The 22,731-nt window shown below is 42.6% G+C and overlaps 2 protein-coding genes across 13 annotated transcripts; one reads left to right on the top strand and one right to left on the bottom strand.

Annotated features, from left to right (window-relative positions):
• The first annotated feature begins 257 nt into the window (after positions 1–257).
• Positions 258–21,143, top strand: LOC147057216 (dnaJ homolog subfamily A member 3, mitochondrial-like). Of its 12 annotated transcripts, none has more exons than XR_015066077.1 (15): positions 258–485; positions 912–1,048; positions 1,143–1,226; positions 1,335–1,532; positions 1,710–1,862; positions 1,937–2,084; positions 2,222–2,286; positions 2,362–2,490; positions 2,594–2,709; positions 3,119–3,213; positions 9,841–9,926; positions 15,278–15,347; positions 18,306–18,436; positions 19,822–19,871; positions 20,431–21,143. XR_015066077.1 is itself a non-coding variant. In XM_085912354.1 (13 exons), exons 1-12 carry the CDS (start codon positions 284–286, stop codon positions 17,808–17,810), a joined length of 1,485 nt encoding a protein of 494 aa, XP_085768480.1. In that variant the 5' UTR covers positions 258–283; the 3' UTR covers positions 17,811–17,816; positions 18,306–18,436. The 12 variants fall into 12 exon arrangements, 3 of the variants coding, with proteins under 3 accessions (XP_085768480.1, XP_085768482.1, XP_085768481.1); XR_015066079.1 differs by having other exon boundaries at positions 9,841–9,902; positions 20,431–21,142; XR_015066083.1 differs by lacking the exon at positions 15,278–15,347 and having other exon boundaries at positions 9,841–9,902; positions 20,431–21,142.
• On the bottom strand, positions 14,170–22,646 carry vasna (vasorin a). Its single transcript, XM_085912351.1, has 2 exons — positions 22,496–22,646; positions 14,170–17,502 (listed from the first exon to the last, which is right to left on the bottom strand). The coding sequence occupies exon 2, from the start codon at positions 17,485–17,487 to the stop codon at positions 15,373–15,375; it is 2,115 nt and encodes a 704-aa protein (XP_085768477.1). The 5' UTR covers positions 17,488–17,502; positions 22,496–22,646; the 3' UTR covers positions 14,170–15,372.
• Positions 22,647–22,731: the final 85 nt, after the last annotated feature.

Below are 22,731 nucleotides of genomic sequence, written 5' to 3' on the forward strand. Positions count from 1 at the left end.
TGTGGTTTTAGATTTGTTTCATTTTACATTGTACGAGTCTACATTGATTTTAGCAGATTGGTGACGCCACCTGCCGTTTTGAAGTCAAAATCCGGACGAATCTAATTGAATTTTGTCATTTAAAGCAATTCTCCAAATAAGTCAGCCAAAATATCTACAATATGAAGTAAAAGACTCATTTACAATTTAGCAGAAAATTAATAGTTAATAGGTTTGGTGCAAGGACGTACAAATCTTCGCGCATGCGCTGAGCATCGCTAACGCAGGAAGTGACGGAATTAAAATGGCGTCCTCCGCAAACCGGCTCGTCACACGCTGGTTCGACGCGTCGCTTATTTCCAAACTGTGCCGCAGTCATCTCCAGTTTGTATCCACCAGATATGCCTGCCTTTCAGCAACGACCTCAGCCGCACACCTGGGAGGTTTAGCGGCTCACCCGAGCCCGCGGAGCCATAAAAATGCGGTGACATTGAGCCGACTGACAGGTGAGCAAAACCTAGCAAAACATCTCCAATGCCTGTCCAAACAGATATTTAAAATGTTTAAAAAAACGTACTGTGTGATGTGATTAACGGGACATTGAACCTGACTGCTACCAAAGAACTCATATACTCATGTTTATCACTGCTGTCAGAGTTAAATAGTTTAGTTACGTCACCATATTCATTGACATTTGCAGTTTACAGTGTTCTAAATGGTTTGGGTTATTTCGTCCTATTAAAAGTCAGCATGGCCAGTCTTATTGTTTATTCTTTATTATTATACACATTTAAGGTCATAACAAGTTTATTCTTTATGATTATACACATTTAAGGTCATAACAATGTAGGGAAAAGTTTTCTAAAGATTTGTCTTAGTCTCATTTTTACACAACCCAATTGACAAGTACAGTTGTGTCGTCCCGTCTGCAGCCTCGCGATGTCCTCACGTTATCCCAAGCCGGTGCCTCCTCACCAGCGCCAGACGTGCAAACAAGCAAGACCTTTACGATGTCCTGGGTGTCGCCCGCACGTCCTCACAAAAGGACATCAAGAAAGCATATTACCAGGTGAGACCCCCCTTGTTGCTCATCTCATTACACTATGGGAAAATCATCACACAAGTCTGCATAACAGTCCAATCTGAGTAACTTTTGTTTGCAGTTGGCAAAGAAGTACCACCCAGACACAAACCCCGATGACCCGGAGGCCAAAGAGAAGTTTGCCAAGCTGGCTGAAGCTTACGAGGTAGCGACCGGTAACACACATGGAATAAATCCCGATGTATAAACTTTAATTGAAACAATTTGTCAAGTCACAAAATTGCTGCAGTGATTATCATGACGTGCCGCACAGGTGTTGAGCGACGAGGTGAAGAGGAAGCAGTACGATACGTACGGTTCGGCCGGCTTCGACGCTAGTCAGGCTGGCCAGCAGCAGTACTACAGAGCAGGCAGCGCCAACGTCAACCCTGAGGAGCTCTTCAGGAAGATCTTCGGGGATTTTGCCGGCGGCTTCCGAGACGTCAACAGCATGTTTGAGCAACGCCCAGAGGTAAGGGAAAAGAGATCGAGTGTATTATCACAGTTAGACTTTTGCAATTAACTGAATAGTGTGTGTTGGGGGGGCTGTTTTGAATATTGTTGTTTGAAATCAGAAATTAGATTTTTGTCTCATTAAAACGATAACAGATCACTCGCCACATGACTCATTTCTCCCGTATGTCAATAGTTTGTGATGGAGCTAACGTTTACCGAGGCGGCGAAGGGCGTGGACAAGCAGCTGTCCGTCAACCTCGAGGACGCCTGCCCGAGGTGCGACGGCAAAGGCAGCGAGCCGGGCACCAAAGTGTCCCACTGCCATTACTGCAACGGCACCGGCATGGTAGGTCGCGCCTCTCTTGTTATTTCTTCTTCTTAACGATTCAAAACTGCTTTTTTTTCTTTCTTTCCTCGTAGGAGACGCTGCACACCGGTCCCTTTTTGATGCGGAGCTCGTGTCGACGCTGCGGCGGCAAGGGCACCATCGTAATCACGCCTTGCGCGCTATGCCGAGGTTCGGGGCAGACCAAGAAGAGGCAGACGGTTTCGGTGCCGGTTCCAGCCGGTACGTGAGAGAGGGAATTTCATCATTTAAATCAGGCCGATTTGCATCGTGAGACAGAAAAATGAGCAGTCAGACAGCCGTGCAGGAATAAACGCAAACATCGTCCGACGTCACGAGCACACGTACGTTGTCCGCAGGGGTCGAACACGGTCAAAGGGTGCGCATGGCAGTCGGCAAGAAGGAAATTCTCATCACGTTTCGGGTGAGCCTCATCCATTTGCCATACCGTCGAACGACTTCGCCTTTGTTAACTCTCGGTGAAACGGTCCCAACGTAGGTCCAGAAGAGCCCCGTGTTCAGGCGCGACGGAATCGACATCCACTCGGACGTGCTGATCTCTGTGGCTCAAGCCGTCCTGGGCGGCACGGCCACGGCGCAAGGCCTCTACGAAACCATCAGCATTGTGGTGAGACGGTTAGAAAGAGTCAACTCCTCGACGATCGCACGTCCATCTAAAATCGCCGTTTTTTTTTTTTTTAATCCAAGCGCGCTCATTGCCGCGTTTGCAGATTCCCGCCGCTTGCCAAGCCGATCAGGTGATCCGGCTCCAGGGGAAAGGCATCCGCAAGATGAACAGCTACACTTACGGCGATCACTACGCGCACATCAAGATCAGAGTGCCCAAGTAAGAGACTGGAAACGGGTCGAGCACAACAAAACCCGACGGTACTTAGAACGAGAAGCCGAGAGGTCAGGTTCCACCTTTTCGATGCACATTTGTATGTGTGTGCTCATCATTAGTTTCACCCCCATAAAAAAAGAATCAAGTGTGCAGCTACGCGGTGCATTTTGTACCGGATCCAGGCTTGAAAGTGGCTCAGGTTTAAAGTCAAACTGTGCGGGGAGGGTGGTATCGTGTGGATTGGCGGAATTCTGACAACTCAATTTGCTCGCTCACAGACTTTTGGAAGTAGTCAGACGAGTTTCACTCTTGATAGGTAGGCAGGCAATCCGAAGAGCCAACATTTTGCATTTCGTGCTTTGTTTTAAGCTGCCGTTTTTGCACATTCATTCTTGCTCGACGGTCTCTGCAGGAAGTTGACGCGGAGGCAGCGTTCTCTTCTACTCAGTTACGCGGAGGACGAAATTGATGTCCCCGGGACCGTTAATGGTGTCATTCCATCTCCAGGTAAGCATTTTACTCTGTGTGTGTTGAAGATGTTGTATGATTGTAGCTATTGAACAGGTTGAACTTTTCCGACGGCTGCCTCGAGTGTTTTCCCAGCAGACCGGGGAGGAAAAATCTATTGTAACATACCACGACAGGACAATCATTTTGGATAAACCTATTTAGACGGCCTTTGTTCGGGAGTGCTTAAATTAGGCCCGTTTTCTTATCTGTGGGTTTTTCTCAATCGCTTGAATTAGCTCCATTTGGATTTAAGCGACACTATGCTTTGCGCTCAGCAGGGGGAGCCAGAGCGTCAGGTTCTACTATGAAGTCCAGCAGCTCAGCACAGGCAGAGGACAAACAGACCAAGGCCAAGGAGGAAGAGGAGGAGGGAGGCTTCTTTTCTAAACTAAAAAAAATGTTTAGCTGAAATTAAGAACACAAGGTTGGCAGTTTTCAGTACTGCCCGTCCTCACTAGGGGGAGTATGTGAAAAGAAAAGTGGCAAAGGACTACAGTGTAAAAACTTGTCTTTATTAAAGTTGTGGAGAATATTGTAGAAGTTCTATTTAAAGAAATACCATAGACCCATTTCAAGATTTCCTTCATTTTAGTTGAAATTTGAGGACAGCCGGCGGCGTCATCTCTTGCCTCGTGGTTGAGAAGCCTTAGAAGCAGATTTAAGTTCGATGCTGCCCATCCACTTTCTCTGCTTTTTGGACCACATATCATTTGTAGCCTTTTTCAAAATTCACCTTTTTAAACCACCATAATAATTTTCCAGAAAAATTAAAGGCTCTCTCGGGAATTGTGCAAACCTCACGCCCGTCCCTTTCTCATTCTTCCCTTTTTGTGGGCTTCGGTGTGGTCGTAAATTTGCTTCGTTCTGAAGCTGGCGTCTTTCTCCCCGTGTAATTAGGTAGCCATGGTTGAGCTCCATGTCGTTTCTTTCTCCGGCTGGAAAAAGTGCCGAGCCTGCAGACGGAAATGCTTATCGTTGGAAAAGATTTCCTTTATGATACTTTTTAATTTTAGAGTCCCATCATCACGCACACAATTGCCAAAAACATACTCCGTCTCTCCCCCTGGAACGTTTGATAGAAAAAATGATCCTGATACCAGCAACAATAAATACTTTACCGAATAAGAAAAACTGCACTCTATGGTATTCTGCTTAAAAAACATATTCAACTTGCAACTAGGCCAAACAAAAACCACTAAATTTATATTCACGGCAGATTCCAAATTTGCCATGTTGAACATTGAGTGGGAACACACAGACCACAATGACTTGAATGGTGATTAGAGAGCAAAGTCACCAAGAGTCGATTTAATACTCCTTGTCCAAGGTTTTCACTTCTTCCGAGTCATGAAGCCAGACGCTCTTTGTCTGCTCTCGTGCTTTACAAACATGAATGTGTCAATCATGTGTGACTGACAGCTGGTTGCCGTGAGTAACTGGGAAATGTAGGAAGGGGTTTGCTGTCCGCATTGATGGATGTCTTCTTGAAGAACGGCACAAAAGCAGCAGGAAGAGGCTAATTGGACATAGACATGTGGTTCATAATAATGACACAATAATTGCTTTTTTGTGTCGCACCAATGAATGAAATCAACAAAGGCTAAACTTGACTTAAAGGTCTCCTTTTGGGGGAAAAATAGTTTTTGTGGTCACCATTAAGGGACAAATGCTCATTTGGGATCACTGGAGTGCTGAGCTTGCTGGAGTTGTTAACTTTTTGTCAATACTCTGGTTTAATTGGAATGAATGGATTTGTCCCAATTAAACTGAACTTTTCAGACGTTAAGTAGGACTAAAAGCCTGCAAATTTGTTGGTACTCCCATGTTGGTCACAGAAATCGGAAAATCGAAAATTCATTTAGTCAATGGAAAATTACTGATTGAGAATCATACATTCTATTTGACTTGTGGTTCAATAGAAATATATATATATATATTTAAAAGACAATTTAATGAAATAAACCTTTTTTTCATGGTATTCCTAAAAAAAAAAACTGATTCTGACCTTAGGAACAAGGTGTGACCTCTAAGTAGCAACACAGGTGTCTTCAAATTTGAAATCAATCAGTGGGCCTGTGATTTATGGACCAGAAAGTTGGAACACCCGTCCGTCCGTCTTTGTGGTGAGCGAAAACATATTTGATTTTTAAATGGACTTTAAACAATCTCAAGAACAGTACATTCCACGGAGAAGTTAACTCCGAGGTCAGTACGCTAGCAAAAATGCTATGGTAAACATTACATTGCTAGTTGATGTATGAACTGATATCACATCAAACTTTTTGTGTAGATGCATTGTCACATTTATAAATCCAAATTTTGGAGAACAAAAAAGTGGCAAACAGGCTACTTAGTCAGCTAAGCATGAGCTCATCCCTGAGTGTGTTTGTTATATGTCACAGTCTGTCTCGGAGGCGGGTGGGAGGCCCAGAACCGATTCTAAAAGCCCCATATGGGAAGAATCAAGAAATCTCGTAATCTGATACTCAATCTGGGGTCCGGTTTTGAGGCGAGGAACGTCTCCTTGACCCCGTTAGATGGATTTGAAATACACACACACACACACACACACATTCTGCAGCAAATGCATGTGGCAATGATCTAGATGGCCAATTAGCCGAAACTGCGGGGGTGTAAGAACAGGCAGGCCCAAAGTGGAAGAGACGTCGTCGTGATTGAGGAAAAATGGGAAACAGGCAGGAACCCACGTCACCCTTTGGCCTCCCGTACACAAACACGATGCTATTTACGACTGCAGTAAAAAAAATGGCACATCCATCGACTATGTTATTATGGCTTCCAGCTTGCCATAGCCTAAAAAGCGTGTCTTTCTAAGCTATTATTATGCAAAGAATCACTGACGATTATTTACTCTCGTTTTTTTTTTTTTTCTTCTCTGTTTGAGGCTTGCCTACTTCAAATCGTGTTGCCGCTGGCTGCTTCCACAAATTTGAACATATGGAAAGGAGCATGTTAATGGATTATCTCTTCTAAAAGGAACGATTTATTTTTAATTTATAGCAAGAAAAAAAATATCTTTTTTATTCTTTCTTGGAGGCAATACTCAGAAGCCCCCCCCCCAAAAAAAAAACAGCTGGAAAAAAATGGTTCAATCTGCTTTCTTGATGGAAAAAATACAAATACCAGGAAATTTGGTTTGAATAATATCATCGTAATTTTGCGAAACAAAGGGAGAAAACAAAACGTTTTAATCTGAAACTGGATTTTTGTGAGGGGGATTAATAGTGGGCCTGCATTTTATCCTGGCCCTTGTCTCTTGTACTTCATCTCAGCATTTATCAGCTAACTTCCCTTAGCATAGCGCCATTTTCATGTCTTCAAATTAGTGACAACGCTAACCACGCCGGTTGTTTACAAATAGTTATCCCAAAAATAAATGTTGGCCGACGTAGACGAGATGAGGGTGTTGAGGAGAGATTGAAATGTGTTGCATAGAAAGAGAAGGGGGGGGGGGGGGGTCGGGGTTATTTTGCCGTTTTGTTATAACAGCTGCAGAGCACTGCGCTAGAAGAGTCGCTAGCCGTGTAGCGCACACTGTGCTGTTTAGACAACATTGGTTTTGACCCTCCAACACGAACGAGGTGCTCAATTTGCACGAGTCATTCACCGAATTGCGAGAACTTTCACTACTCGCATCCTCAGACAAAGCTGACGGAAGTCTTGACAGTGATGACAAATTTATCAGCTCGAGCACATTCTGCTCTGTGGACTTCGGTTTTCGGTCAACACGTTGTGAAAAGCACCGATGTTGTTTTTGCACTCTTTAAACTCTCAAGTCAGGCTTCTTGCCCAGACTGAAATAGTCGTAATATTTGCTTTCGAAAATGATTGGACCCTATCTAACGGATGCATTAATGATCATTTTGAATTCCAGTCATCAGGCCACATGGTAAATTTAGCCTATTTGTTTGTTAGGATCTGAGGTTTGGAAATATTTGCCTTAATTCCAAAATATTCATTTGGCACGCCTTTCAAGAAACCTTCAGGCTTTTGTTAACAAAACCCTGTCAAAGAAAGGCCTGTGAGAACGGCCTCATTTTATTTGCGATGAATCAGAGGCACTTTAAATGATGACAGGTGCACTTATCTACCTGACATGAGTGATTGCTTCATTCTGAATTTAGTGTAGTCCCAGTTATAAGAGGGTGTGCACACTTATGCAAATATATTGTACCTGGGTTTTTTGTTTTTTTTACTTGCTTTCCTAAAGATGTGTCATATTATTTTGATTTATCTTTTGTCTAATTTTTTATAAATCACAAGCTGGCTCATTAAACTGTCCTCCGTGTTTGCTGATGACGCGTTATGATAGCCCCAGTGGTGGAAAGAGGAAGTGGATAACAAAGTTTTGTTTTCCCACAGGGAGTAGGGAGAAAAATGACAGACAGAAATCAGAAGTGAAAACTTGGGCTGAAATGTAGTTTAGCAAAAAATATTTGAAATGTCGACAAATTGCATGCTGTTAATATATTCCATTCAAGGTCAACTATTCATTCCTAACGCAACAGCAAAAGAATTTAAAGCAAGCATTTTTTTTTTTCAGTGCAAAGGGCTTCCTTGCCTAAAAATGAGCGTCCAAAGATGACATAAAACTGCTGAATCATCAAAATGAATGCAAGATGTATTTTTTTCCTTCACAAAATTTAACTCTTTCAAAATTTTAATAATATTAATCTTACTAATTTGCAAATCCGCAAAAAAAAAAAAAAAAAAAATAGCCCTACTCTTGTTGAAACCTATTTTCTGTAAAAAAAAAAAAAAAAAAAGTGCATCATGCTTAGAGCTGTTTCTAATAATTCCGTTCACTAAATGGAGCCAGAGAGGAAGTTCTCAGTACAGGTAATCTTAGATGATTCCTCCTAATCACAGGGATCTTTTTAAATCTTCTAAAACCTTAAGTATGCTGCTTCTATTTGGGAAGGACCGCTCAGCGACTCGTCTGAGGGCGGAAAAAATCATTTCAATAACCTGAGCATGCTAAGCTTCCACACAAAAAAAAAAACTAGAGGGTGTTGACGGATCCACATCTCATCTTCCTCCTGTCTGCGTAACTGCTCACCTCTCCCCACTCCGCTCATCTGAGAAGAAGAAGAAGAAGAAGAAGCTTCAAAGTCTTCTCCCCCCAAAACAAAAAGATCGCATTACCAGTCACGGACAGGTTGAAGGCTTATGGAAACGTTGACTCCCTGAAACAAAAACAAACTAATAGCTAATTAATCGTATTTTAAACCAGAGATGTCAGAAATGATCGTCTTCTGTCCTACCCTTGCTCAGTAAGCCACTCTTGGTCCTCCGGTTTTTTTTTTTCCCCAAAGGGCACAGTGCCAGCTCTCAGGAAGACAAAACCAGTGGGACCACCCACCTCAAATGAAGTGTGGCTAAGCCTTGGTGGATCAAAACTTGACATGTTTGGTGTTGCTCTCCATCCAGATGCCGAAGCGGATCTCCTGTTACACATAATTGTTATGTTTAATAAGCACAAAGGGGTGAATCATTAAAAGAGTTTCCAACAGTGTGAGGGAGATTCAAATGTCAAGCCTGCAGGTTGAGAAGTGCACGGGCGGCTAGCGGGTTGGCAGCATGAACCTGCTCTCTGTTCCAGCTCCTTCTCCAACAAAAACAAGCTGACTACCCAGTTTCTTTCTTCTTGGTCTCCACCTTTTTGGGACTTTCCTCTCCACCGCCACTACCTCATTTGCCTTCTGAGTCAAATTTGTATCGATCTTCTCGTAGATGCATGCAGCATCCACTTGTAAAACTCGGCAAACTTTTTTTTTTTTTTATAAGTTAGGGGGTCTCATAAGGACGACGCTCATCCGACCGCAGCGTTCATCTTCCCTCAATGGGATCGTGGGAAGTTGCTCTGGCCTGAAAATCAAAACAGATCAATAAAGTAAAGCATAAATAAACGCATTCTACACACAACTGCCGACCCCCACCCATGTTACCATAACCGCCCCCCTTTCCTGTCACTATGAGCTATTTTTATCAACATTTTCTTTCCTCCGTGCGGGCCTGCAGAGTCGTGTGTGTGTGTGTGTGTGTGTGTGTGTGTGTGTGTGTGTGTGTGTGTGTGTGTGTGTGCGTGTGTGCGTGTGTGCGTGCGTGCGTGCGTGCGTGCGTGCGTGCGTGTGCGTGTGTGTGTGTGTGTGATCCCCGGGGTCACAATGTGTGGGAAGTCTGCAATATTGCAATGTTTTCTCAATTTGCCATTTACCATCTAATGAACCTAGCATGCATGTTTTGAACATGGTTTTATAATAACGGACTGTATTGACATAATTAAACAGAGTTGAAAACAAAGTGTTTTTGTCACGCTGCATCAATTAAATAGCGTGGCCGTCTTGGCCACCTGGGGGCGGTGTATTCTTTTTTTTTTTTTTTAGACTTAACTTGTTAATAGAGCACAAATAAGTGTTGTTCTTTGCGGAGGATAAATAATATATAACTATAGTTGAATTGTCTTTCTACATGTATTGCTGCGCTGTTTGTGTTCATTCGGGTAATAGCGCTGCAACATAGATCCCTTAGCATTAAGCTAGCACAATGAACAAGTGACAAGATTCAAATTGAAGGCAATCAATGAATGTTTTTGTGTTTCAGCCAAGAGGAGAAGTCCAAAGTTTGAGGTGACTGGGGAAGCAGACAATGATGTCCATTCAAACGTAAGGATGAAGAATGTGAGACAGGTTCAAAAGTTTTTGGAGCTATAAATGTGAGCGGCGAATGCGTGTGTGTGAATTGTTTGTTGTGTGCTCCATCTTGCTGCTAACTTGCCATGCTAACACTCTGGCTTGCTCTGTCTCGCTCTCACTCTTACATATGCACACACATCCAGCCAAAACGCCTCCTCAGCCAGATGCCGGGCCCACATGTGGCCAAAAAATCCCAAATTCAAACCATCACACACCAACACACACACACACACACACTTATGAGTTAGTATGAGGGGATTTCCAGCTTCATACTTCAACAGCTACAAGTCAGTAGCCAGCACACCACCTACTTGACGTCTCGGAATGATGGCCCGAGATTGGTTGTAACGCGTCTCTATCGTTCCATTCCATCTTTTTCTTGGCAATGTTGACTCAGACAAAAGTGGGGTTGATTGTTTTGATGTGTGTGTGTAGGTGTGTGTGTATATGTCGATCTTTATCTATATATCTATATATCTATATACCTACTCGACGTGATTGCTTCATTCTGAATTTAGTGTAGTCCCAGTTATAAGAGGGTGTCCACACTTATGCAAATATATTATGCCTGGTTTGTTTTTTTGTTTTACTTGCTTTCCTAAAGATTTGTCATATTATTTTATGACATATCTATGGATAGATGGATAGATAGATAGATAGATAGATAGATAGATAGATAGATAGATAGATAGATAGATAGATAGATAGATAGATAGATAGATAGATAGATAGATAGATAGACGCAATATTTGATATTGTGTAGCTGGTGGTTCCAATTTGCTGCTCAAGTGCTTCCAAGCAACATATTGCATGATGCACACACGTGTCCCTTCCGTGCGAGCGGGGTCAAGGTGGCAAAATGTTGACTTTGAAGTTGGGGTCCTGTCAGAAAACGCGTAGAGGGGGACGGGGTGGGTGCTCTCCGTCACACTGCCGGCGTTGATTCAAGTTGCCAAGGTCAGATGACTTTTTGACCCCGCCGTCTTGACTTGACACGGCGACCGAGACGAGACTAAACATAGAGCCAGAGCGTGCGATACAGTGGTGCCTTGACTTAAGAGTTGAATATGCGGGGGGGGCGGGGGGACCACACTCCCAATTCAAATCAAAATCCTTTCTCAAATCCGTAACCTTCAAACGTGGTATGTCGTAACTCCGTTGCCAATGTTTTGATTTGAAGAAATGATTCTCCACTCAGCGGGCGCGCTCGTTACTAAAGAAACCTCATACCAAATGAGTGTGTGTGAGTGTGTGTGTGTGTGTGTGTGTGTGTGTGTGTGTGTGTTTGTGTGTGTGTGTGTGTGTGTGTGGCCTGGAGTGGCAGCATAGCTGACCTTGTGCGCCCGGTCTCCCAGGGCAAAGGCATTGTGCACTCGCACCTGCTGTCCGACTGGATATTAAACATTTCATCAGAGTGAGTCGTGTCAATAGAGACGGGGATACAATGCTTTTGTGTTGGAGCTGGGAAAAGTCACATATTGGTTTAAAAGCCTGCTGAGGATTTTCAACGCTGAGGGAAATGCTTGTCAGTCAATAAACTTAAAGTGACAAGCACCGCAGGGGGGCCCAGAATGGAAAGTCGGGAAGGCCCTCGTGACTTTTCCTCACCGGCACTTATTTATTTTTTTCTATTTATTTCCTCAAGTGTTGATACTCTAGAAAAATGTGACAGAATTTTGGAGAAGAGTGAAATATTTGATACATTTAATTTGTCAGTGTTTGCTATCCATGGCAAAGAGGCAACACGTTAACGGAATGAGAAGGAAGTTGATGGGCATCCAAGTGTGTGTGTGTGAGTGTGTGTGTGTGTGTGTGTGCATGTATTGTAAACATGTTGGAAGCAGTGACACAAAGCGTAGAAGACGTAATTAAAGACGACAAGGGAGTCTGGCACGACTTACTGAAAATAGCAAAACATTGATGCTTTAAAGTGGCTCTGCTGAGGGGTCAGAGGTGGCATGTTGGAAGGTAAAAGGTCAAGGGGAACGAGCCCCGCGGCGGTTGAAGTTTGTTCTGAGTGGAGCAATTTAAAAAAGGCCAGTTAAAGAACAATGCCATTGTTCTAAAGGGATATCAGATCCAAAGCATTGAACATCACGCTTTTGCTTTTTTTTTTTTTTAACACGATTTAAGCATAGCTTAACATATTTTGCTCTTCAAGTTCAATTCTAAATCTCTAATTTAGCTGTTCATACGTTTAAATTACAAATATCTTATTTTATTCATTTTTTTATTGATACTCATTCATTCAATTTTGTGAGAGGTCATACACCGTCATCACTCCACCAGAGGTTCACCTAAATTTACAAATCTCAGTTAAGGCTCTGGATTAATTAGATTTTTTCGTATGAAATGTTTTGTAAAAAAGTTTAAAAGATATTTCCCGCAATACCGCTAATGTGGTTTTCAGCTAAATCAGATTTTTGCACACGCATGACTGCACCATCCCGTGTTGGCGAGCGCACGGCTAACAACCTGTCGCTAGTATGAAGGCAGGCGTCTTTTGCAGAGGTTGCTAATCCTGCTCTCCCTCCGCTGTCACGCCACCGCTTATCACAACATTACTCGCCCTCGGGGCTCGGAGCTGGGCCAAAGAATCGCAAAGCTCAGGAATCTTTTCTTCTGGCACTACTTCTTGCCAATTCACCTACAGAAAAGAAAATATGGAGTCAAGCCCCCCCCATCATCATATCCAATAGTTACCTTTCTTTTGTCCTTGGGTTCAGAGAGTTCAGATTCATGCCTGAAAGAGCATGGAAGTCATTAAGGGACCTTTGGCTCTGGCCTGTCAATTAAATTGAATTCACGTAAACGTCGGATCGTCTTTCAAAGCGTAAAAGTGGACTTTGTCTTCAATTCATGGCCTTAAAGGTAATCCATCCCCGGTATTCATTGTTACTGATGCAAAGACTGGAAGTGGATTTGTGTCAAAGCTAACCTTTACATCAGAGGAAATGACACAGTATTTCTTTATCCATCTATAATTGATATCAGGTTAAAGGTCATTCAGGGTTGACGTGCAAAGACAAGCAAGCGGACGTCTGGCGGCCATTTTGAGCCGGCAATTAGTACGAGCGGCGTGGTTTTAAGTGCTTCGGAAATGAAAGGCCTGACAGCTTTTCACTAAATGTGTTTTGGTTGTCACAGAATGGTTTGGTAAATCTTACTCTGACAGATGTATGAATGACCTTCTTTCCTCCCGTCGATATACACGACACATATCAATAGAGTGCCTGGATTAAATTCAACAAAATGGCGCCACAATTTAGACCGGATTGTTGTTAGGCTAAAATTTACAAATCACTTGACTTTTATTCAATATTCATGAGACTTGTCTATTGTCATGATTTTTTTTTTTTTTTTAATCTGAATTTTTAATATCAACTGCCTTTTGTTTTGTTTTTCTTTCCTGAAAGAATTTTTTTTTTTCTAGTGTGCTGTACATGTTGTAGCATTGTGAAATATTTGAAGGATCTGTTTGCTTTCTTCATCTGTGGGCTCCACTGGGATTTATTACTACCAGATGATTATTGCCATAATTGGAGCTCCATTAAGCAGCCTGAAACTGTCAGTGTGAAAGAAGATCTTTTAAACAGGAAGCACATTAGGCTTCAAGTCTGGAGATCATTTTTTTTTTTTAACCAAAATGTCACCGGCGTGATTATACGTTGGCTCGCTACACTTGCACATCGTAATCATTTCAATGCTCAAGTCAACATTCCCTCTTAATTAGAAACACACAATCTAATCAGTCAGTACAAGAAGTACCATCAAAACATGAATTTTCTTTTTTTTTTTGGAAGAGTCCATTTGATAGTTATAGGTAGCGGTAGATAAAAATTGATGAACTCAAAAAATCTCAAGAAGATGGAAATTTCAATATCAATTAATGATAGTTATTTATTGGTGTGTGTATAGTTTTGGGGGGGTCTATTATAATTAATAATGATATATTTTGTAAAAAATATATTTAAGAAAAGGTCGGCTTCCTCAGACTGAACTCATCCGAGTGTTATGAACTTCTATTACCGTTGCACCAACTCAGCTTTTCTCACAATCATAGCTTAAAAAAAAAAAATACAAACTATTATGTGGATAATACGTACATGGAAGGAAAATCCCAGGTATTTATTATATTCTAGTTTGTTTTTATACATGAATCACCTCTCGACAGAAAGAATGTTTTTTTTTTTTTTGAATGTCCAGTGTCTTATTGGTAATTAAATGGAGGACACAGTTGTATAGAAAATCATTTTAATACTGTCCATTTAGTTGGCGTCATTTTCTGACAAACACATTTTCGACAAAAAATACAGAGCATGACGGCGCTTTGGTGACCTCGTTGCAAATAGCTGCTGGTCCCTTTCAAAATCCAAAGCAGCATAAAAGTATTCCAGTTGATGTGTTGTTAATGCTACGCTATAGCTGGGACACTTTTTCATACTGCATTTCACCCAAAAATTTTAGTTTTACTTTTTAAAAAAACGTTGACGAATGCAGTTTCATTTGTAGCCGAGTTGTAGGGCCGCTCAATTCATCGGATTTTAATCGCCATTACGATCTTAGCTCAATACCATCTCGAAATTCCCACGATTGAGGAGAAATGATGATTTGGCGTTTCATAATCGTGATTTCAATCTTGATTGTGATGATGATTTTTATCCATAATTGAGCAGCCCTACCGAAATGTGCCATCATCTGATTCTAAAACATCTGCATGCTTGCTGAATCAAAGGTACACTTTTGTAAACCATTTAGAGATTTCTCTCTTTAGACAAGGCAAGACAAAGATGAAAATTTACATCCGGTTTCTGAGTAGGCATCAGTCGGTAACAAAAAAAAAAAAAAGGGGTAAAACGGTCTGAATCAAAATTTTTGGGCTGTTATAATGTCAACAAAACTACTAGCACTGAGTCTATACAAGTAGCAAAAAAAAAAAAAAAAAGGGATTAACATATTGTTTTGTACAAAGTTGTCAGCTACCTGAGTCCCATTCTTCAGTAAAAAATAATCTCAGAATCCATAGCAAAGACTTTACATTTGTCTGGTGACAACAACTATCGGTCATATTGCATGATAATAACAGAAAGAAGAAGAAAAAAAAACAACAACTCTTCAGTTCCGGTTTAGATCAAATGCAAATCCTGCATTTTTTCTCCAGTTTCACCTCTAAATCCAGCAATAGATTTCTCGAACAAGAAACCGTTTTCAAACAAACCGTTGTCAATGGTTGTGTCCATGTTCAAAATATAATAGTACATTTTCTGCGACAAGGTCTTTTCTTGTCAATTGCACTTTGTTTAATAACTTGCTTGGTTTCTTTGTTTTTTTTTTCCAAACCTCAGCCTGTCATCGTTCCGTCAATGTTCATTCTCTCAACGGCCATTCCAGTCAGCCGGAAGAAAAGTTTAGAAGGCAAGTGTTGGCATATTATTGTATCTTAGAAATAGGATGGCTTTAAGGATGAGCGATTGTTATTTGAGCTGGAGTGTTCTTGCATCAATGGTACCTGATAATCAAAGTGGCCATTTTGTTGCATTTTTGTCGTCGTGGCGTGCGGTTGTCGATTGCCGCAGTGATCGATCGCTATCTGTTTGTGCGGCGGTGGATTGTTTCCCCGATTTTCCGGACACGCCTTGATGCCTTCCACTTCCGATGAATCGTCCAGATCGGCAGGACCCAGCTCCAGTTCCATTCCCGCTTTACTCTGCCTCTTTTTCCTTAGACAGATGATCAGACCAACCACAAATGCCAAGCCCAGCACCAGCGCCAGAGCAGCTAATGCGGGAATGAGAGTATAAGTGAGTGAGTTTTGAGTCTCCACTCGAGGTTCTAAGGATGTCGAAGGAACCCCCGCGGTCCGAGCTTCTGTACATGACCCGGTCTCGGCTGAACTGTTGGCCCTTGTGGTTATTCTCTCCCCGAGAGGACTTGCACAGACCGAGTAGGTACAGTTGGGTCTCAGTCCACGGAGAGTGTACTCGGGGTAGGTCGCCGGCACGCTCAGAATAATGGGGCGGCGGTCGGGGCCCGAGAGATTACGGTAGGTCAACCTGATGCCGCGGATATTTGGTCGTGTCTTGATGAAGAGGTGCAGATCAAGAAGGATGGAGGTGGAGGTCACCTGACGGGAGCTGATGACATCCTCAAGAATTGTAGAAGCCTCAACAGACACTTCTGTTAGCCGAGGTCTCGGTGGTTCCGTTACATCGTGGACGTTTTCACAATAGAGTCCAGATGTTCCCGAGGGACACAGGCAACCCAGTTGCCCGATTGGGTCAAAACTGCAAGTGCCACCGTTGAGACAGATGTTTGGCGGGCACATGTGTTGGTCGTATTCCCCCACGGTGGGGGCAGGGAGTAGCGATGGAAGCGGGTCTGTTTTTGAGTCCAGGGTTTCTTCGCTTGGGGGTGGGGGAGGAATTGCGTTGGTGTGGGTCGTTTTTTGGGATGTGGTAGGATCCTGAGGAGCTGGAGTACTCACCATGGGCAGCAAAGTGGTTGTCGTTGGTGTACATCCAAAATCTGTGTGGTCCAATACTGATAGCATCTTCCCAGCATTAGCTAGAGGAAAGTGGCACCTGGTCTCCCGAAGCCTCTCCAAATTGATATTCTTCTCTTTCAGCCATACGACAAAGGAAGCTAGGGGACACAAACAATTGAATGGATTTTCAGCTGCTGCCAGACTTGCAAGTCTGGGGAAAGACTGGAAAAAGTCTTGGGGAAATCCTTGAAGATTTAGACCACTGAGATCTAATTCCTGGAGCCCGGTGAGTTTCTGAAAGTCTTCGGTTCTTAGCTCACTCAATGGATTGGCAGCCAGGTTGAGCTTGATCAAGCCCTTCAGGGAGTCCATCTTTAGGGCCTGGGGAACCTCCGTTAATAGGTTCAGGGAGATGTCGAGCTCGTGGAGGTTCCCCAGGGAGGCTACGAGATCTTCATCTAGATGGTGAAGCCCAAGGGAAGCCATTCTAAGGGATTCTAAGTGGGGTGTATGAAGGTCCGAGACGTGCAAGGTTGGGATGTTGTTGTAACTCAGGTCTAGAAGCAGAAGCCTGGGTAAATCAAGAGACGGCAAGGATGTGAGTTCGTTTCCTCGGAGCTTGAGTTCCAGTAGCATTTCTAAACCTTCAAAAGATTCTCTGTGGATGCTCTGGATTTGGTTTTGGTGGAGATACAGTCGCTCCAGCTGGACCAAGCCAGAAAAGCTCTCTTTAGAAATGTGAGTAATGAGGTTTGAGGAGAGGTCCAAGTTCTTCAGTTTGGACAGCATCTTAAATACACCATCCGGAATCTCTCCCAGCTCGTTCTGGCTCAGATCTAACAAATCCAAATCTCCGAGACCCACAAAGTCATTTTGGCTCAAAGCATTGATGCCGTTGTGGAAAAGGTACAGGTTTGTGGTGCTGGCCGGGACCCGGGGTACGCTTTTGGACCGTCGACTGGTGCAAAATATAGAATCCGGGTTGATACAATTACAATCTGCTGGACACTCTGAAGAAAAAACCAGACTGGAGGAGAGGAGGAGGAGCACGAAATGAGGCGACATGGTCATTTCAGAATTGGAACTCTGCAAGACAAAAACAAAAGAAAGGTGTTACTTGTGAATTGTACCTTTTGCTGCCTGCAGAGACTGGAAATAAATCCCAAACTGCTGGTTTATAAAAATGGACCATATTAGATCTCCCCTATATCTTCGTCGATCTTGATATGAATTCCACTTTAGTCCTACGTCATCTCTCGTTCTGTATTTTGAGGGTGTGTTTTTTTTTTTTTTTAAAGACTTTCAGGACTGACAACATGACCGAAACCAACGACAAGACTCTGCCAAGAAGACCGACAAAGCCAGTTCTTTTTTTTTTTTTTCCCCAGTCTTAATTAAATGTGAGTGACACCTTTTTTCAGCTTCTTGTTCGAGAGCAGTGGAAGCACTGCCATTTGCGATGTGGCCGTTGACGTGAAGCAAAGCAGGTCAGGTCCATATGTACTATGGTGGGCAGCAGGCAACGGACCACAGCTGGATTAAATTACCCACAATGCACTGCAGCCATCGCTCACAGTCAGACAGACCCACCCACATGAACCTTTGTTGGTCAGAAATAGGGAGAAAAGAATGTAGACAATAGAAAAGGAGTAGGTAGCTAAGTCTTCTCTTTTATTAGAAATGTATATACATATATTATAAATATTCATATTAAATATTATATATATATATGTATATATATATATATATATATATATATATATATATATATATATATATATATATATATATATATATTAAATTTTATATATGTGTGCGTGTGTGTGTGACACATGTGTAATTCAATGCTTTTCTTTGACTTGAGTGTGCTATGTTTCTTTTCCATCAAGTGGCGCCGAGGCATCAAAAGAACTCAAGTGGAAGAATCTCGGCAGGCGGCTGGACTCTGAAGATGTAGGTCGTTTATTTGTCCTGCATTCCGACGAGGAGCGCTAGGAGGATTAAAGAACTGGAGTAATAGGTAAACTTGAAATATTCACAAAAGCCGCTCAACTTTTCCCGTTATGTGGTCTACTGAAGAAGAGGGACAAAAAGGGGGGAAAGTAAGGAGTGAAGGTACTAAAAAGCAAAAGCAGAGTCCATAAATTACATCTGACATGTGTCCGAAGGGAGATTACTTCATCTTTTTGGAGGGGGGAAAAAAAAAATATCCACTCCCACCCCCCCCCTCAAAATTGGAATATCCTGTTACTTTATGGCTGAACAGCTCGAAAGCCACTAAAGGCCTCAAATGGATCCAAAATACAATTGTGTAAAGAAAATATGCAACCGGTTCTGCGTTTGTGTCCTATCATCATTGGTGGCAAAGTAATTAACATTGAAGCCACTTGATGTTTGTCATCAACACGAATGGAATGCAGAAGCTTGTGGGCACACCTTTTTTTAGAGCCAACTGTGTTTGGCAATATCAGGAAATCCAACACTGATTTGATTCCCATCACTGTTTAGTTTTGTTTTGTTTTTTAGATCTAATTGCCCGCTTCAAGGTCTAGACATGCAAAGTTTGGACTGGTTACCACCTGGCTCACTAAACTTTTCAATAAATTCACCAAATGGTTCTTATGGAACTGCTTTTTCGCAACAAATCTTTCCAACATGAGGCAACCACCAGGCTAATTGAGCCGGCTTCTAGACGTTTTAATGAGTTGCTTAACATCTGGAAATGGTGGCGGACCTAAAGACGGGAGCCGCCATAGGCGAGATAAGTGTGTTCATTAAAAATAATAAAAAAAAATGTCAGTTTGTATGGGGAAATAATAATGGCATATAAAATAATTTTTTTCAAATATGTCTACAATAACAGCATAAAAATAAAGTTGTCACACACACACACACACACACACACACACACACACACACACAAAACTAAAAAGTGTCCTCCGCTGTTTGGATCACCTCATTACGGCAGTGTTAGTTCAAAAGTGTTGGCGGATTTACGGCTGACAAGAACTTGGAAGAACCATAGGAACTGACACACACACACACACATACACACGAGCTATTCCTCAAATGAGCACGACACAATTTATTAACAAGAAGATGAAATGATGTCTACGTATGTATGGCAGTGTATGCGAAGGAGGGCTTGTGTTTACAAAAGTGACTTATCTATTTACTTTGACTCCTCAGAAATCCTCCGCTTTAAGTAAACACACACACATAGCGCAGAGCAGGGGAATCAATTAGCGCGTTTGTCCGCCTGCATGGCTTCCAATCTGGCGACCTTGACTGCTTCACAGAGAAACAATGGCTTCATTCTGCTTAAGATCACACAAGTTGGACTCTTTCATATCCCCCCCCAACCCAACAAGAACAGACGTGAACTCTCATATTATTTTTTTACAGCGTGAAAGCAGATGTGAAAAACAACCCGGCCTCCTCCTCCGTTCACCAAGGTAAACACTTTTGTAGTGTGTGTAAATATAGATAGATTCTCTCTCTCTGTCTCTCTCTCTCTCTCTCTCTCTCTCTCTCTCTCTCTCTCTCTCTCTCTCTCTCTCTCTCTCTCTCTCTCTCTTTCTCTCTCTCTTTCTCTCTCTATCACATGTTCAAGTCTCACTCAAAAACCCAAAAATCTCAAGAGACCGCTCGACTGGACACATATCTTAGTAACGAGCCCTGAAGCCTGACTCGTCATGGAGGGAAAAATGATGTTGTTGTATTTCAGGAAGGGGTGTGCACACTTGCGCACACACACACGACCTAATTTGATTTTACACTGATAACGTGATTAATGCTTCTTTGTCGGAAAGATGCTCACGTGACTTTTGACACGGCTACGCTCCATTAAAAAAATAGCAACTAAGCCTTACGTTATTTCCACAACCGTGACGTCACATGGTAAAGAATAAGAAGCACAAAATAAAAATCAAATCTCATCAGATTTGGATACACACTCCCCTCAAACATTTATGACAACTGTCACGTCAATCTTTTATTTTCCTTTTCCAACAGAAACCATCTGCAAACGAGTAAACAGCCAACTTTGTGTAACCGCGACGATTCTCCTCCGCTCGACTGCTCGTGTTTGTTTTCGGAACGCCTCGGCCTGGCGTCGAGGCTACGGCTACGCTCGGCAAAACAAATGTCACTCGGCCCTCCTGTGAGAAGGAGAAATGAAGGGAAACAACTCAATCACGAGAAATGGCCGGCCACGCCATTAGGTATCCCTGAAAATAACTCTTTAAGTGTCTATGATGATGTAATTGGACTCAAGTTCCATTAAAATGGTCAACTTAGGTCTGCGTGTACGCCATCTTAAGCTAACATTGCTGATGTTTTACGAGGCACATGCACACTCCGCTAATCGTTCGTCCCGCTTGTTTGAATCTATTTGTTGTCTCTTCAACTCTCATCTGTGAACAAGATGTCCACATACCACACAAGCTGCACAACCAAAGTCTCAAGGCAGAGAGGACTAAACTGCTGGGCCAACAGAAAACAGCGCAATGTGCACGCCAGGCCAATAGTTGGCGCTGTTTTCTTTTTTACAATTTTTCAAAATAAGTATTATTTGTTCATTTTTAGCCTTGTTGTCATCTATATGCGAAACCAAATCGTTGATTTGTTGAAGTATTTGCTCGGCATTTTAAAAGCTGTGCAGAATTTTCCAGAGACTTATAATCATTTGAAATATCATTGAAGAATCCATCTCTGCCTTTTGATGAACTCTTAAGGCTCTTTGCAAGTCAAAATATTTTATTTTTTGCCATGTATTAAAAAGAATAATTTCGCTAGAGACAAACCGCAGACGTCTCAGCCCACAATCTGCTCATAATAATGTCACCAGAGAATGTGCACGGCGAGCACTCTTTCTAGAAATGTCATGCTCTTTACCTTCCCTACTGAAGCGCAGTGTTTATACTCCACGCTCAGGGGATGACGGGGGGGGGTACTTGGAGACACATTTTATGACTTACAAAAGGAGTGGCAAACCCTAAAGCCTCAATTTGGGGGGCTGGGGAAAAGAAGTTCCCCTTTGGTGAGCATGCCGAGGCTCGTGTCGTTTTGCTTCTCGAATTCTTCAGGTGTCAAGATGACTTGTAAAGGTTCTGTCAGTGAAAAATGACACCATAGTAAGCAGAAAAGATAAAACGCTGCAGACTATAGCATGAATTCTACCCCCAAAATTGGTAAATGTAATGATACAGACATTACATCATCAAAGTTGTACATATACGAGAAAAGGGGGAAAAGAACTATGTTTAGTACTATAATTATATTGCTTAAACACAGACTTGTCCAAATGAAATATTTTTCCAAGCCACAATATTTAAGCCAAAACCATTAAAGAGCCCTTCAACTGCAATTTTCTAAGGATCAAGTGTATCCAATTAATGATTCTTAAAAAAAGAATCGACAGCTTAAGTAAGTAGCATAAAATACAGTACAGCTCACTCAGTGAAACAAATTCTGAAAATAATCAACAAGATTCGACCACATTCCACATTTGTGACGGGAATAGATTTGGCCCCTGCAGGCTTGCGTTTTCTACTGACCTTTCATTGGCCCTTATCACAAACAAAAAAAATCTTTATAGCCAAGCAAATCGGACAAAAGATGCTGGCTGACGCGTTAAGAGTAACCTCGGTGATCGCAGCACTTTCCAACTTTAGGATTAAGGGGGAGGGGGGGCTTCACTCGACGGGCTGGCACCCCCCGCAGCATCTCGTTCTACATGACAGCCACCCCACCTCACCTCACCTCACCACCATCTCCGAAAAACTTAATTAAATTGCTGAGGCAGCGAGTCAGGAATGTTTGCTTTCCTCTCTCTCAGCCTCGGTCCGACTGTCTCTGCGCGTTCTTTGCATTTCTCAACCTTCTGTTTCTTCTTCTTCTTCGGCAATCCTTGTCACAACAGGAAGACTGAAACGGACTTCCATTCATGAAGGTTCTTGACATCACTTTTTGCATGAAATATAGTCAGTCATATTCTTCTCGTTGCTGCGTGGCCACAGATGAAGCAACCTACCAAGAAGTAAGCATGTGTGATGGTGCGTGGATGGAAAACGCTTACCTTTTTTTCTCGATGAAGTTGAAATAAATAAACAAATCCCTGCGGGATACACGCCCGACTCCAAACTTTGCATCCAAACACAATCGCGTTGCGCGTCCGTCCACGCGGCAAATTTCCAAGACGCGCCGGTCTCCGTGTTTACTCTTTAACTTTCCTCATCCAAACTGGGAAATTTTCGCCTCCACTCTACACACACTTGGAGGAGGTGCACAGAGGAACCGCGAGGCGGAGACTAT

This window comes from Syngnathus leptorhynchus, chromosome 5 (genome assembly GCF_054491065.1).
Source record: "Syngnathus leptorhynchus isolate UIUO chromosome 5, UIUO_Slep, whole genome shotgun sequence".
In the NCBI taxonomy this organism is placed as follows: domain Eukaryota; kingdom Metazoa; phylum Chordata; class Actinopteri; order Syngnathiformes; family Syngnathidae; genus Syngnathus; species Syngnathus leptorhynchus.

What these genes read in the sequence shown, in the direction of transcription:
- LOC147057216 (XM_085912354.1), top strand. Translation starts at nt 284, where the DNA reads ATGGCGTCCTCCGCAAACCGGCTCGTCACACGCTGGTTCGACGCGTCG. An exon ending in AGCTGGCTGAAGCTTACGAG is followed by an intron (nt 1,227 to 1,334) that starts GTAGCGACCGGT and finishes CGTGCCGCACAG; the next exon opens with GTGTTGAGCGACGAGGTGAA. An exon ending in TGGTGTCATTCCATCTCCAG is followed by an intron (nt 3,214 to 9,840) that starts GTAAGCATTTTA and finishes TTTGTGTTTCAG; the next exon opens with CCAAGAGGAGAAGTCCAAAG.
- vasna (XM_085912351.1), bottom strand. Translation starts at nt 17,487, where the DNA reads ATGACCATGTCGCCTCATTTCGTGCTCCTCCTCCTCTCCTCCAGTCTG.